This window comes from Miniopterus schreibersii (assembly GCF_964146895.1).
Source record: "Miniopterus schreibersii genome assembly, chromosome: 9".
NCBI classification, from domain to species: domain Eukaryota; kingdom Metazoa; phylum Chordata; class Mammalia; order Chiroptera; family Miniopteridae; genus Miniopterus; species Miniopterus schreibersii.
In genome coordinates, this window is record NC_138118.1 from 19,573,505 (window position 1) to 19,587,357 (window position 13,853).

General features: G+C 33.4%; 1 protein-coding gene across 12 annotated transcripts in view; it reads left to right on the plus strand.

The window, feature by feature from the left end:
• The window catches only part of POT1 (protection of telomeres 1), an 83,685-nt gene that overhangs the window by 6,572 nt on the left and 63,260 nt on the right, over window positions 1–13,853 (plus strand). For 8 of the 12 annotated variants that reach the window (XM_081146424.1, XM_081146425.1, XM_081146426.1 and 5 more), the window contains 3 exons: window positions 2,870–2,977; window positions 3,742–3,789; window positions 5,439–5,553. In XM_081146424.1, the coding sequence (XP_081002550.1) occupies window positions 2,870–2,977; window positions 3,742–3,789; window positions 5,439–5,553 (271 nt within the window). The remainder of the gene's footprint in view (window positions 1–2,869; window positions 2,978–3,741; window positions 3,790–5,438; window positions 5,554–13,853) is intronic. The other 4 variants (XM_081146428.1, XM_081146429.1, XM_081146419.1 and 1 more) reach the window with 1 other exon arrangement.

Consider the following 13,853-nt stretch of genomic DNA (forward strand, 5'->3'; position numbering starts at 1 on the left):
GATATTAGCGTGTAAATACCATATTTGTTAATGTGCAAACAAATTGTCTGATTTTTTGGCCTTTTAATTCTTGATTTTTCAAGAACACTTATTAATGTTAAAAAGACCTATACTGCTTTCATTCATTTTTTCTGAGATTGGTTTGCTGTAGAAATATTCCTGTTGGCTAAACTAAATAGACAATTGTTTAATGACAAGGGCTTACTCTTTCTAAGGCACTGTGACAGAGACGTACAGACACAGAAGGGAAAAGACCCATTTGCTGATATCTGAGTATCGTAAGGTAGTTCAGAGAGTTCAGTTAGACCAGATATGTTTTCACATTTTATAATATTCCTGCACATACATTGATAAAACCTTATTACTTTTAGTAGCATGGCATTATTCTCAGGCTGGTTTCCTAATACTTTTTTAGCAGAATGAGAAAACACCTACTCTAATGTAGCAGAATATACTCTTATCATTGAACTATGTAATTCTCGTTGTCTGAACAGCTTCAGTGTGCTTTTCTAAGAAGCTTAGAACTTAGAATAATGCATATTAAATTTCATTTTCAACTCAATCTAATGAGTGTTTATACAAACTAATACTGCCTATTATATACTGATCTTTCTTATCTTCTCTGTATGTGAATTAATTTAAAAGGCATTATGATTTGTAAATTCATGGGGACCAAATCCTGGGAACCATTTTTTCTCACTTTTGTTTAGATCTGTACTTCAGTTTTCACCAGTATTAATTTATTCAACAGGTATTTGTTGAGCACTGACTATGAAAAGAACAGCACAGAAGCCTCTGCCAGTCACTTGTATGGGTTCTACAGATGGATGATATACTATTCTTAGTCCCAAGGATCTTAAAGAGTTTTAAGGGCGTTAAAAACAATTTAAAAAAGTTTATAAATAACACACAAAGTAAAAAATAATCAAAATGCTGCATTGGAGAGTTCAAAGGAAAAAAGAATTATTTTTCTGGGAGAGGGACAAAAATCTAAGCTAGACCTCACAAGGAGGAAGCATTTATAGCCCAGACTTTAAAAGGTAGATAGGGTCAGATATTTGCAAAAAAGAAAAATGCTACTCATTATTAGTGGGGCCTCGGAATAAGCATAGAGTGTATGTGGAAGAGCAGTAGGTATATAAAAGAATCCCATATGTGTAGTATTGAATGGAAGTATATGGAGATAAAACAGGCAAGGTCAGTTGGGATGAGATCACTGAGCGCCTTTAATGAAGTTTATGTATATATATTCAAATATAAGTTTATGTTTACAAATATAATACATTTTTCTTGTGAATGCTGATGTTCAGCTTTTAGTGATTTATTCCCTTTATTTGAAATCTTTTCTCTATCATAAATACTTCTAAAAAAGTTTAGATTATACAAAAAAAAAATAGAAAAACATGCATTTGTACCTCTAACACTTGCATTTAATGTATTTCTTTTCATATAATATTTATGTTTAAGACATTTTAAAGTTAAATAGACAATAACATAGGTAGGTTATTTTTTGTGGTTTTAAGAGAATCTAGAACTGGTAAGCCTCACCTACTTCTGTTTATCTTCCTGTGTTAGTTTGATTAAACTTTAAATCTTTGACTAAAATCTTAATTTTTCATTTAAATCAGGATTTATTAGTCTGAGGTAAATTGAAAGCATTGCATATTTTTTAGTTTGTAAAAATAATTTATTCCAGAAGCAATCTTACTGTTTATTTTAGTGCCCTTTAAAATTGCCTAAAACATGGTAGAGACATAGAGTGAGAAGGAACATTTTCTCCCATTTAACTATGAAGATTTGTGGTTATTTAGCATTATCAGCATAGACATAATTGTGTTGGCAATCACCTGAAGAAAAAAATGCAGAAATTTGCAGAGCTAAGATATCTGAATAGGGCCAGAGATTTTAGAAAGGCAATATATGATCCTTCCATTGACTCACAGACTCTTTATGGAGGGCCTACTATGTGCCAAATCCTGTAAATACACAGCAGACCCCCATCTTAGCCTAGTTAATGGGTCCAAGTAGAGAATCCTGGGAATTGACACAAGACCCTGTATGTGCAAAGCTGAAGTCTTCTATACAGAAGACTTCCACTTGGTAAGAGATTAAGATTATTGAAGGAAGCTGCCAAAAGTCCAGGAATTTTTATGTATTTTAAGAATTGGGTGATAAAATTAGAGGAGTAAGATAATAAAATATATATAATGCAGCAAGACAGAACTTGTTAGGTGTGTATGTTTCAGTATTTGGAAAATAAGATTTAACTATAGAGTGAAATAGGCAGGAATAAATGGAGAATGACTTCTTAGTACTATTATAAACCTAAGTAGAAAGGAAAAATCTCTGTTCTTATTAGTTTATAAACAGAAATTTCTTATATTTCATACCCTGAATTTATAGGCACATATGTTAGCTTTGTAACCATGTGGAATTTTTGTACTGAGACATCTTTCTCAATGTAGCCTCTCAATTCTGAGATTGTTTCACTTAAATTCCATTCATGATACTGTTTGATCACCTGTTTTCCCTTTATTGTGTTTATTTGTGCAAACTTACATAAATTGAGATAAACATTGACTTTTGAAGTTCCACTAAATAAAAATTTTCTAAGTGATTTAGTTGGTGTTTTCCTGGTTCACAAAGTGGGACATTACACCATCCCACTGTTGATACCCTTTAAGAGGAGGTGGTAGGCTCAGTCTTACATTCAGAAAGCATTAAACAAGTTAAGCTAACCAGTTTCCAATTTATAGCAATGATTCCTGTTTTTAAATAATAAAAAGTAAGGATTTATGTGTCATTCTCAATTATAGATATTTTGATAATGAAACCTTTTTCTTTTTCTTTTTTTCTTTTTTTTATGTAGGACACCATTGCAGTGGCTGGATTTATTGTTTTGTCTTCCTCTACAAGCAAAGATGGTGAACATAGCTTATTTTTGAAAGCATATGAGGACTTCAAATCAACTGTTTATGTAAATGTGAAACTTTTAGTCTCTACTCATGTTAGTGGTTTTAATGAGATAAGGTGTTGGAATAGAAGTATTTCTGTAAATCTACAGGCAAACTAGTCTGAATTAATTTAATATTTTAAGTTTTACAAATAGAAAATTTTTTCTTGGCTTTATATTTAGATGACTTCAGGTAGAAAAGAAAAATCCCTTAAAGATAGTTGTTTATTGATGAAAATTTTAAAACTCCAGACACTCCAGTCCTTATCTTATTCTTTGCAATGATACTCTCAGCCTCTTTTGATGATCTATTTGGTTTCACTTTAAATTGATCAAGTATCCCTTTTCAGGTAAAACTGATTTCCTCCTATTTTATTCTTTATGAAGTTGCTCATTCTTTTTCTCTTCACCTTTTCCCTACTCCAGTCCCACCCTCCACCCCTAACAAACACATTTGGAGATTCTCTCTGTTTGAAGAAGGCTGTCAAGTAGAGTTGGGTCAAGCCATGTGCTTATAGGCCAGCATCTGCCTGTTTTTTTGTAGTATGCACAAGGGCATCACTGGGCCAGGGGCTGTCCTATGATATTAAAGTTAATGAATTAGACGGAAGCTTAGCTTAGACAACTTTGCACATGGCACTCTTAATTTGTAAGCCATAACTTTATGTCACTCTGATGACTTTGAATATTATATACAGTTAAATGTGTAGTTTCACTACAATTAAAGGTCTGTAGTCACACGGGAAGTTGTTTGTGTACAAATAAGCCCTTTCTGGTTTTTTTTTCAGGTTTATGTTAAATCTGTAATAGATTTTTCTACAGAGTCAATGTCCTTGGTAAGATGATATCTAGTTTAATTTGGACTATGTACACCCCTTCCACATATACACACATGTATATGTATATGTATATTTGATCCACTGTATAATCTGATTTTGAAGTAGTATCAGTACAGTGGGAAAACATAATCTCTACTTTTTTGGATTATCTGATGTTACTTCAAGTTATATATTTACCTAGTGATTAATATTTGGCTATTCTGTTGTCTGGACTGTCTGCTGATACTTTGTGTAAGCTACATGCAGAAGAAAACTAAAGTGGAAAAAAGTTTTATTGTGTGAAGACATTGGGATTTGTACTACTTTTAAGCCTCAGGCAAATGTATTTATTTTGCTTTTATCAGCTTGTATTTAAACAGATTTTTATGTGTTGAATTATGCAATTACAAGTAGTTTATTATACTTTTCACACATTTTGCTCTTCTTTTTTTAAATCATTTTCTTTTCAGTATTTTATAAAATTTTGTTATCTCATAGTAATAGGAAGGTTCCTATTTTTACAGGTGGGCAATTTGTAGCTGAGTGAAACTGGAAAGAAGCTAATATATTGATAAGTTTAATGCAAAATTCATGTTCTACCATGTTCTTAAACCTTTAGTTTCTAATAGACAAACAGAGTTCAGAGATGTTGTTTCTAGTTGACAATGACTACTAGATACAGGTTTTAAATTCTGAATAATTCTATAATTATATAATTTGAATTTGTGATTTAGGGAAAGTATAACCAATTAAAGGATTAATGTACTGTTTTTTAAAAAAAGTGAATTAACCCCAAATATTAGTATTTCTCAGAATTGTTTTAAATAGATCAGGTACAAATATTTGATACATCCATGAACACATAAATAAGGCAGAAGTAAACAAAGGAACCTCTAAACTTGAGAAAAATGGTTTTTCAGAAAGCCCAGATATTCTGAACTATTAGAGTATAACTTAGCTGCTGTGCATACATATACTGGCTTATTTACATGGAAAGCCAAATTATAGTTAAGAACTTGTTTGTTGGCCACGAATTAACAAGTACATTACTTGGATGACCAAAATGGATATGGTCATTGAGCTGTGCTGGCCTTCCCATTTGTCTCGGCGTTTGGGAGATACTTCTTAAGATAGTGTACTGGGTGGGTAATGGGATCCGATGTCTGAACTCCTTTATGGGTTGTTTGACTAATATGCAGACATATCCTTGTGAATCACTTTCCCTTTTCTTTTCAGACTTATATACAGTTATTTCAGAAAATTGTGTTTCTCTTATTACCATTTTTAAAGAATCTTTATTGTTGAAAGTATTACAGATGTACCATTTATAATCAAAACCTGGCTTTATTTAGGCCTAAATAAAATCTATATCCCACAAGTTCTGAAGTGATATTACTTAAGATTAAAAACCCGAGCCAAAGTATTTTAAACATCATTTCTTAGAATTGTGCACAAATTATACCATTTATAATCAAAGTTATTTCTAAGAAAAACTAACAATATTGGTTTATACAGCAACCTTTTAGGCTGTGCATTTCCTTTTTCAGGCTTCATCCTCTTTTTAGACACTTAAAAGGAAAAAAATGCAGCTAGATGACTCATCTTTGACATAATGTGATTCTAAAATGTAAATACTTAATATTGATATATTCACTGTCTTTCTTTAGGTTCCAGCAACACGTTATGTATATACACCCCTGAATGAACTCAAAGGTGGCATGATCGTCAATGTCTATGGTGTTGTGAAGTTCTTTAAGCCTCCATATCTAAGCAAAGGAACTGGTAGGTATTAAAACTGATCAAGATTTTAATGGACTGGAACTGCTTTATTGGTTTCAGGAACATAGCTTCTTCAGTACCCTTAGAAGCTCAATTCTGATTTACAATTGCCAACCAACGATCTTCCATTTGCAAGTGTTATCTGGCTGGCTGTAGTTGGCTTGCCAAATTGAGGAATAAGCCACATTACTGGTAATAATGTCCATTGAACTTGGGAAGAGATATAATTTTAAAATTTTTTTGCCCTTGATATGTTGCTAATTCTTTTTAAAAAAAATATATCTTTATTGATTTCAGAGAGAGGGAAGGAGAGGGAGAGAGAGAGATAGAAACATCAATGATGAGTCATTGATCGGCTGCCTCCTGCACGCCCCTAACTGAGGATCAAGCCCGCAACCCGGGCATGTACCCTGACCGGGAATTGAACCCGGATCACCTGGATCCTTGGTCTACACTCAACCACTGAGCCATGCCTGTCCGGGCATGTTGCTAATTCTTATCATTAAAACTTTTTAGTAAATTAATCAGCAAATATATTATTTTCAAAAACAGTAAAATCATAGTAGTATTGAATAAATTTATAACTTTTTAAAACATTGATAACTCAATTTTAAGTTATTAGCATAGTTTTCTTCTACCGTGTTAATTCATGTGTATATAATGAAAGCATTGGGAAATTAATATTTATTATATATTCATAATTATATATGTTTAGTTGGATCCAGTCCCTTAATAAAAATAATCATGAGTAGTAATAAGCCATCTGTTGTCACAAAGATATTTCTCTATTTGTTGTGAGATAATAAATTAAAATGTCATCAACTTTATCTGATCATATTCACTGAAATTCTAAAATATACCGTAAGGTATAGTGAGAAGTCTTTACTACTAGCAAGATGGTAAAGTTTTAAAACTGTCTACCTTATAACTTTAGTTATACGTAGTTTTATTTCTGTTGATAGAACCTATCCTTCAGTATGCTGCAGGTGAATCAGACAAATAGCACTGATTTTTGTGTTCAGGAAGGGATCAACTTCATTAGTATTAGCACTGAGAAGTGCCAGAATAAATATACGGGAACAATCCATAGCTGTGCCTTTTTATACTGCATAAAGCAACATTATTTTGTAAATACAAATCTAATATTATATATAGATGTACATAACTACTTATGTGGAGGAAAATTACCTTTATGCCACTCTAATTTAGGTAAATGGAAAATAATTTATTCTGTTACATATCATTAGCTAGAATTTTTTATTACAATTTATGTAAATACTTGGTTAAGGTGGCACCTGTGAGGCTTCTCAGCTGTAAAGTTCTTACGATTTTTCTTTTTAAATTGATATATTTTGGAAAGGGTTATTTTGTGGCTGCGCAAATATTCTGTTTCTCCTTAAACTTTTTCCCGTTAATTTTATTTATTTTTAAATATGTTTTTATTGATTTTAGAGATGGGGGGGAGAGGGAGAGAGAGAAAGAAAGAAACATGGATGTGAAAGAGAGACATCGATTGGCTGCCTCCTGCGTGCCCCCAACGGGGGATTGAGCCAAAACCCAGGCATGTGCCCTGATGGGGAATCGAACTGGAAACCTTTCCATGCACAGAGCAATGCCCAGCCAACTGAGTCACACTGGCCAGGGCACATTTACTCTTATCATCTGTTTTGCTAAATAAGATAAATGTGTGTAAGCCATAAAACATTTCAGGTTTGTTAATGGTTCGGGAACACTTTTTTTTTTCTTCCTCTCCAAATATTTGAGCTCAGAGAAAGGGAGAGAATAGTCAACCTATTATTACTTTATATCTTCATATTTTTTTTACTGTTCACCTCTCCTTTAGTTCCGTCCCCAAATTTTGATGCCCTAGAGGTCTGAGCCATTTTGTGCCACATAATGTGGCCTATCACCTGTGGCTCCCTCCCTTACCTCAGGAATGCTCTACATTCCTAAATTGTTTTTCCTACCCTACATCCCATCAGATTTCTCTGTTTTAGAAAAGCAGTTTGATTAAAACTTGGGCAGTCTGGGATGTTACGGTGTTCCTACAAGCAGACCTTTCTTTTACTGTTCATTATCTTATAAATGAATACCTTCTGTTTTAGGCATTTGCTGATCATTATAATCAAATTTCTTAGAGTAGTATCCAAAACATTGGACTTCTGAGAGCCCCTAATAGTTTTACTTACTTTTAGTTCTTGGAATAGGGTGCTAAGATACAGGGCCCTAAGATTTTTTCTTTTCCTTTTCTATAAAAATATCCCAGCTAGCACTAGAATGCTATTTTTAGCTGTGTAAAAATATTATTTTCATTTATGATAGTGACTTGGCATTTATGCATTAATGTCATGTAGCATAATTGAATATTTTTGTTTTGTATGAATAATATTGGTTACTTATTAAATGCTTATATAGTTATTGCCTTTTAATTTTGTGAAGAATAATAGCAAACTCTCACATATCCCACAATAAAATAGTTTAAAAGAATTTATTAGTTACTGAATAATTAATGATTCATTGGTACTCCATAAGATCCAGGATCCCTCTGATTCATCAAAGAGATTAAAGCATCTAGTACAATATAAAATTATATGTAATATTTAATTATACTTTTACTTTTTAAAATTGATAATGCATCTTTTGGAGTTTTAACTATTTTGCAGTTCAGCATCCTTATGAAAATGTGATGACAGGTATAGAGCCTGTCTTAGAAAAGTGCACATACATGCATTAAAGACTAAAGCATACAATATCGAAGGTTCATGCCTTCCCCTTTGAGTTCCACATTGCAAACTCCTGGTCTGTGGTGTGTTCATATTTATTTGAAGTTAGTTAATATCAAAATCACAACAGACATTCTTGGTTTAATATATGCATTTAAAATAAAAATATTAGGGTTTTTTTTTTGGTTCACTCATTAGTTCATTCATTTATCCAACAAACATATATTGAGTACTTTCTATATGCCAGGTATTATGTTAGACACAGGCAATTCAAGTATGTATGTTACTGTTTCTACCCTCAAAGAATTAAAGTTTATGGTTGACAGATCAATTAATAATTGCAATACAAGGATTATAATTATTCCTGAATTCACTTTGTTTTTAGTCTTGTCCCAATTTGTAAAATGATTTGTCCTTTATATTGAGTGCTGTATAAGGCAGAATCTTCATTGTAAAACATACAGTGTTTTTTCAGTGTACATTTTAAAGTTGAACAATGGATGGAGATTGTGGATTGGGTAGGCATGGAGTTTTTTATTTCTCAAAAGCTAAAAAATTGTCATGTCTAGTTGAGTGAGGTAAGACTCTTCCCAAGTGCTTGGCTCCCTTACTTTCAGGAGTGGAACGCAACCAGGGCATGGCTAGTCATTGCTTACTTCCTTAACAATTTGGAAAGGTCAGCTAAGCCTCTTTTCAACTCTTTCCCAGCTCTTCTGTCCATGCCAGTAGGAAGTTAGCTTCCACTTGGAGAATGAAGGTAGAGGAAGGCCTTTCTTCCTCTGTCACTGAACCTTTGTATTGCTTGCTTTCTTGTATTAAAAAATGACTTCATTGATGAAGCTTGAGGCTTCCATCTGGCTTTCTGTCCATATCCTAGGATTCTGTCTTTCATGGCCTTTTCTTCTAACAAGTTATTAGCCTGCTGATTTAGGATATTACCCTTATCTTTCATTGGCTTATTATTGAATTATTTTAATGAATCATAAAAATCAGTACTGTTCTTATCCTCTCTTGGAATTTGTGGTGCCTTCTTTTATTCATTCCACTAAAATATTTGCAAGCCTTATGTAGCGTTGTGCTAGACTTAGTTGTTGTCCATACTGATAAAATGATAGGCTCAGCTTACAAGTGAGGGAGACCTAAATGTAGTCAACTAGCTGTGAGGCACAGGTGTACGCTGTGACTGCGGAACACGCAACATGCTTTGGGAGTGAGAGTGGAGAGATTAGTGTTAACAGGGCAAAGGCTTCCAAGAGAGAATAGCATTTGAGCTGAACTTTCAGAGAGAAATTGGATTTTGATAGGTGAGGAAGAAGAGGCCAACATTCCAAACTTTGGAAATAGCAACAAAAGTTGTCATGAAGATGACTTTCTCTGTGAGGGACTATTTCCTTCCCATTTCCACCTAATGGTATTTTTTGAAAAGGAGTTTAGAAACATTATATGGTACTACACTGAAGCTGTTTATGAACCCTTGTGCTCTCTGTATTTGTGTTGCCTGTATTTCTTCAGGGTCATGACCCTCTAAATAATATTTTTGCTCTTACTCAGTTCTGTTGTCTTTTATATTGATTGTTGTTTATGCTTTACAAGATACCCTAAGTATAATGTAGTATCTTCTCTCTTGTATAAATGTGGAAACTTGGTTCAGAAGTGCTACAGGTTATTCGATATTGCAGTGAAACTTTATAACAATAGGCAGCTGTTTGCGCCAGGCCATGTTTGCGTCATGGACCATAACCATGATCTCGTTCATGGTTATGGTTTTCATCACATTTTAGAAGGAATCAGACAGTTGAGTGCTGTGTTTATATTTGCTCCCTCCGAAGTTACAATTAAAATCAAAGTTTAAAAAAGGTATGCCTGGCTGATGTGTCCAAGTGGTTGAGCGCCAGGTCACCTGTTCGATATCTGGTCGGGGCACATGCCCAGATTGTGGACTCGATCCCCAGTAGGGGGCATGCAGGAGGCAGCCAATCGATGGGTCTCTCTATCCTTGTCCCTTCCTCTCTCTAAATCAATAAAAACATATTTTTAAATAAAGGTATGATTTTAATGTCAAATAGAATGGAAGAGGAGATGATAAGTTAAGAAGATATACCAACAAAACTTCAATGCTGAGATTTGGATGGTTGATGCTAAGTGATTTAATCAAGAAGAGTGAATTTTATTTTGATGCGTGGGGAAGGCATAAACAGGCAACGCCATACTACAAAGTCTCTGTTCTGTTTGCATTCAGCCCTCATTCCCTTCCCCAGCTCTAGGCAACCGCTGATTTGCTTTCTGTCTGTATATCTATCTGGATACTTCATATAGAAATCTCATAGAACATGTGGTCTTTGCTTCTGGCTTCTTTCACGTAGCGTATGACTTTGAAATTCATCCATGTTGTAGCAGGAATCAATTTTTATTACTGAATATCAATACTTTTGTAGGTATTTTAAAAATGTTCTTTTTGTTTGGTCTTCCTTATTTTAAATACAACCTTTGTGAAGATAGGAACCATTGCTAGTCTTCGTAATTCCAGAATAAGTTATGAACTATGAACTCGTAGAATACCTTCCTGTGTACCTACCTACCTATTCATTTAATCTCTGTGTGTGTGTGTATAGTATTTATGCTTTCTTCTCTTTCATGCTTCCTTTTTGCAACATAATAAAAACATGAAGGGAAATTATGTAACCTCACATCAGCCTAATGAAGGGAGTGCTGTTATATGTGTGTTGTATAATGTTTCCTTGTAAAACAAAGATTGTAGCATATACTATGGCCTTCATTCAATGATTTGGCTTCATAGCTTTTACTTGAATCTTTCAATAATAAACTTTTATATGAATGGAAATCTATAGCTAAAATACTGATTAGTTTAAAAACAGTGCTGTGGTAGATTAAAAGGAGGTAAAGCAGCTTTCATGGAGGTATTTTTTGTGGATTATATAATTTAGCCATGGATGGTGCTTTGATTAAAGACCTTGCTTAGATAGATGTACTACCAGCTTTTTCTTATAATAAAACTCCAAGGCAATTTCCACTTAATCATACTGAGGAAATTAGGTGAATTGCTCAAGATTGTAGAACACAGGGCTTAATTTATCATTTCTTATCTTTTCCATATTTATATCAAGTTACATGAAGTATTACCTAAGGGTTAAAGTAGTTAAATACTTTGTCAACAGTTTAAATATGAAGTCTTACTAATGCATTAAAGTAGTTAAAGTCAATGCTTTATTAAAAGTTTCAGTATATTTTTAGAGATTATGTACTCTTTAGGTAAAGAATACTGATTTATTAAAGGTCTTTTTACTGTCCCTACCTTCCATGCTGATATTAGCTGTCATGAAAATAGACTATAAAGTTACCTTCTTAGCTTTTAAACTTTATTATTAAAATATGAAGTTTTAAGTTGTCCCTAATTTCACAAGTTTATTTTTTCTTCATTTGAGAATAAGTAAATAATGAGTAATGGGAAATAAATATTTTCATTTTATGTAGTCATTATTGAAGGATTATGTGTGTATGTATGTATGTATGTATTTGGTAGAACACTTCCCTTCTTGGAGTAGTTAAGTAAAACTTACCCTAGTAGTTTGCCTTTTTAGTATTTGTTAAAATGGGTAGCTTGTGCCTGGCTGGTGTGGCTCAGTTGGTTGATGGTCATCCCATGCACCACGTCGCTGGTTTGATTCCCAGTTAGGACACAGGCTTGGATTGTGGGCTTGATTCCTGGTAGGGGGCATGCAGGAGGCAGCCAGTCGATGTTTCTCTCCCTTCCGCTCTCTCTGAAATCAATAAATACATACTAGAAAAAGATGGGTAGTTTGTTTTACAGGCATGTCATGATCTAAGGCCAATTGAGAGAAGCCAAAAACTATTTAATATTTCATTTAGCTTGTTACTTGTATTTATTGTTCCTAAGGTCAAATTATTAGACAGATTTTTAAAAATGATACTTGTTTCTTGAATCTGAATTTTTGTTTCCTTCTCTTGTAAATATATTAATATTTAAATACAAAAACAAAGTATGTAAAATGGTGTTTTATTTTGAAACTCCTCATTATTTTATAGATAACCTTAGGAGATTCTAAGAACATCCTTATGATTCTAGAATACATACATACATTCTAGAGAGCTTGCTTTGCAGCAGTTAGATGATATTTTGAAGACTATTGTTAATGTAAGTCTTGTCTGGACCTGCAGCTCAGTAATTGAATAGAATGGGTCTGTGTGTGTACCTGCAAAGAAAATACTTATAAAGTTAGATTTAATATACTAACAAATAAACTTCACATGAGATATTTTTAGATTCTGTTTTTACAATTCATGGGGTGATGCTCGACCAACTGAGCCACACTGGCCAGGGCTACATAAGCTTTCAACAAAGCCTTTTTACTGGGAGAAACACCAGCTCTCTGAAAGTTTATGTGAAAAAGTGGGAAATTCTGCATACTTATTCAGCTCTTGAATCACAATGCATATTTGCACATTATAACCTCTGAAAAATTTTAGTAAAGGAACCTATTAAGATATTTTCACTTGAAATTATTTGAACAGGGGACCCTTTTTAATCCACTTTGACTCTTATTTGCGGAAACTGGTTCCATGGAATCAAATTTAGGGATTATAAATCTATTAAGGTTGATAGAGCTGTACTTTCAAGCAATCCATTATCCACATTTGTTTTTTTTTAACCGCATTTGTTTTTATTGTGAAATGGGAAGAAAGAAGGCCAGTTTTTGTTTGTTTGTAATTTGACTGTGGTAGAAATTAGAAGAGCCCTTGTCTCTGTGGTGATCTATATAAGATGTAGGACTTTATGAATATTTGCTTTCATAACGTATAATACTGTTGATGCCCTAAATCAGTGGTTTTTAAGCTTTTTATACTCGTAAAATTATTTAAACTCCACAGAGCTTTTATATTTCTGGGCTCTGTCAGTTCAGCTTGGCTAACATTTAAGTTTATTTATTATTGTTTATGCCTATTAAATTTGCAGTTTTGTTGTTGCCTTATCTCCTCAATTTATGAAAGTGACTCATTTTGAATTTTAAAATGAGAGGAGTAATGTAGAATTCCTGCAACAAAAATAACAAATATAAGTAGTAAATAGTTCTCTGGTGCAAATATGAAATGTGAGTTTGCACAGTCAGTTACAAATAAATTTATAATATGTGATTTTGTAGAAGCTGAATTGGATTTTTTTTTAAATTCTCACCCAAGGATATGTTTATTGATTTTAGAAAGAGGAGAAGGGAGAAGCAGAGGGTGGGGAGGGAGTGGGGCAGAGAGACTTTGATGTGATAAAGACATTGATTGGTTGCCTCCCCTTCCTCGCCCCAACCAGGTATCTACTGGGAATTGAACCAGAGACCTTCTGGTGTACAGGACGAAGGCCCAGTTGAGCCACATCGGCCAGAGCTACCTGAATTGGATTTTGTTAGACTAATGATCTCTTTGTCCTTGTGTTTTGTCTATTATGAAATTTTACAAAATTTAAGACCACCTTCAGAGAGTTGTTTTCTTCAAAATACATTCATCATTATCAACAGGACTTAAAGTGCTGCCATGTCTACATTTGGTTTC